This window comes from Saccostrea echinata, unplaced genomic scaffold, assembly GCF_033153115.1.
Source record: "Saccostrea echinata isolate AGI-Se365-2 ecotype Australia unplaced genomic scaffold, CSIRO_AGI_Sech_v1 ptg000052l, whole genome shotgun sequence".
Taxonomy (NCBI): Eukaryota; Metazoa; Mollusca; class Bivalvia; order Ostreida; family Ostreidae; genus Saccostrea; species Saccostrea echinata.
In genome coordinates, this window is record NW_026889801.1 from 26606 (window position 1) to 29678 (window position 3073).

The following is a 3073-nucleotide window of genomic DNA, read 5'->3' on the forward strand; positions in this document are numbered from 1 at the left end:
CTCAAATTGACGTCATTAACAAAAGAAATATAAAAGCTCTACACTTCATCCTGTGTTAACGAATCAACAATCAACTTACTTCTAAAGTAGGTGAATAATAAAATGCGGGTTGATGAATCGAACTTTATGAGCTTTTAATTGTGTCAATATTTTGTCCTAATTGTTCAATTTGAAATCGTGTGAATGGATATTTACAAAGAGCTTATACACATCACATTGCAGATTGTAATATGCCACTTCATAAATGCTGGAATTGGTCTCTCTGACGTCACCTATTCTACATACTTTTAATATTTTGTTTGAAGTATTTATGTAAACTTATAGATCAAGATTAATAATATTATTCTGATCTCCTCCCCCCCCCCTCTCTCTCTCTCCAACATCTATATTCAATAAATTTAATAAAATCAACTTGATAACCTTGATGTGCTTAAATTTATTATCTTATTTAATATCTCATCCCAATGAAGTTTATTCATATTGTCTGAAAAATAAATACGAGCATCACAACAGTAAAGTAAACAAACAAATCAATGAAAAGCATCTGTTGATTTTCCATGGTTTATATTGTCAACGTTGATTGCAAAATTTTGAGATATGGCTGCTAAAATACTATTTTTTGAGTCTAATCTCCGAAGCCTTTCCTGACGGATGATTTCGTTTGCGTCTGTACTCTGTTCTTGTACGAGTTGACTAAGTGCTCGCTGCCTTGCTGTTTTAGAGAAAGCAAGAGCAGCTCTTAAAACCGTTGTCACGGAAACCAAAGACTTTGATGATGGTATATTGGCATTGTCTGCACAGACAAATTCCCGCCATTTACTATGTCGTTGCTGTCCATTGGAATCCAGACTTAAATCACTCATGCTACTGTAAACGCTACTACCGGGAAAGTAGTCCCTGCTATCTGACGTCACTGTGCTTCCGCTTAAGTGTCGTTGTCTTGAGGAAGATATTCGTGCTCTGCGAGAATTAGATAAATCGGACTCAGAGTCACTTGTGTTTACATCACTAGAATTTGAGTACTTCATTTCACCATTTTCATGTATAGACTGCATTGGAACTGTTGACGAGTTTTTCCTTTGCTTGGCTGACTTGCACCTTTGTGCTTTGTCTGAACTAAGTGATTCTGAAGATACTCTGCTTTTGTTTTTATCGTAAGTGGTTTTTAGAATACCGTCCTCAGGAATGGGTTCAGTGTTTGGTCCATCGTTCAATCTTGATAATGACACACGATGGTGAAGTTTTCTGTGCGTTTGCTTACTAGAACCGTTTTCAGAATGACTTTCCTCCTTTATACTACTCTCCTGGTTTTCTTTTGGTGAATTTTTCACATTTGTTATACTTTGAGAAGATAAATGTAAACTATCGACATCATCTGTTCCATCTGAATCAAAGTCGCTACCAGAGTGATGATGTCTATAAAACTTGGATCTCAAAGGTTTCAAAAGCACTACATTATCTTTTGCTGATGTTCTGCACGCTGTCGCAGTCGAAGGCCTTTGAGGTAAAGGAAGGGAAGCACCTCTTCCCCTTTTTACTGACGATACTGCCGTATGAGGTCTTTGTTTGGATTTCTTTTGAACACCTAGATCGATTTCACTTATGGAGCGACAGAATTTCGCCGATCGTATTCTTTTTACATTATCTTTGTCTAGTTTAAAGTCCTCTTGAGAAAACAACGATTTGTAGCTATCCATGATACTCTTAGCCATGTGCTTTGGATCAAATGCCAAATCTTGAATAGATTCATCGTCAGAGAAAACATTGTCTTCATATACCTCAGTATCGTAATCTGATACATCATTACCTTGACGACGATTATCGCTATTCGATGTTCGATGACTTGATAATCGATGCGAACTCCACGTTCGTTTCCTCTCCTCCTCTTCTTGAGAACGCCATCCCATTAATCTTTGTTCACTAAGTCGTACTCCCATTCGATACACAGGTGCACTCAGGTATTCTGTATCTCCCTTGCCAGCCGGAGGGATGCCTTGATCACTAAATCCAGAGGTCCTCCGAACTGCGTCCAAAGATTTGGCAAACGCTTTCTTCTCTCGGTCAATTTCTAAGGCTTTGCACCATTTCTCTTTATCATATATTTTTAATTTTCTCTCTAGTTTAACTTTTTCTAGTTGATTTCGTCTGTCGGCTTTGAGAAACCTCTCATTCGACTGCTTGGAGGGCATTTTTAAGTTTTTCCTTCTGAATGTTCTGTAATTTAATGATTTAAAAAAACAATGAATAGATTATGATTGACATACATAAAGTATCCCAAAGTTTAAACAATATATTACAGTTACATCAGTAGCGTGGAAAAGTATAAAGTACATGTATGTCTATGGCGTCCAACCCCTTGTTTAAAGAAAATAATCACATTGATATTTTAGATTTTTAAATACGTGTATTATGTGACACATATGGAACTGTACATAAATTCCTTGAAAGAAATTATTTTGAAAACAAAAATAAAATCTCAATTGAGAATATCAGCAAAATTATCTCGGTTATTAATACGTGCAACACATAAAAGTAGATTTACTCGTATATCATGTGAATGTACAACCATTTTAATTGGGGAACACGGACTTAATAAAATAGTGTAATAATTTCGAAAATTGACAGAAAAAAAATATTCAAAATATACGATTCTTACCGGTAACTGTGTTCTCTAGATTGTAAGCTGTTGTTGTTTTGACATCACAGCACTCACATGTAAAAGGTTTTTACTGACACAAAGCCATGCTTCGCTGTGACTTCCAATCTGTAAAGGTCCAGCATTCTTTATATATAGACCCACAACTCAATCTTTGAATATAACACTTCCTTGAGAAATTAAACAACTTGTTTAAACATTACAAACCTTTGTATAGTATAGCGTTTGAAAGAACAGAAGATATTGCCGAGTACATTTAAGTAAGACAGAGAGCGATAAAACATTTACATTTTTTTATCCTTTCCATACCAAAGTATTACTCCTTTCACGGTGCCTTTAATGCAGATTTGTATCGCGATTGAGTCATGTCTTATTATCTAGTTGAGTGCTACTACTTTTTGTTGTTAAAAGCAATGT

General features: G+C 35.6%; 1 protein-coding gene across 1 annotated transcript; it reads right to left on the reverse strand.

The window, feature by feature from the left end:
- Positions 1 to 530: 530 nt before the first annotated feature.
- On the reverse strand, positions 531 to 2199 carry LOC133204242 (dentin sialophosphoprotein-like). Its single transcript, XM_061339984.1, has one exon. It carries the CDS (start codon positions 2187 to 2189, stop codon positions 531 to 533), a length of 1659 nt encoding a protein of 552 aa, XP_061195968.1. The 5' UTR covers positions 2190 to 2199.
- Between the last annotated feature and the right edge of the window lie 874 nt (positions 2200 to 3073).

Excerpts from the sequence above, each read along its gene's own strand:
- LOC133204242 (XM_061339984.1), bottom strand. The coding sequence starts at position 2,189 with ATGCCCTCCAAGCAGTCGAATGAGAGGTTTCTCAAAGCCGACAGACGA.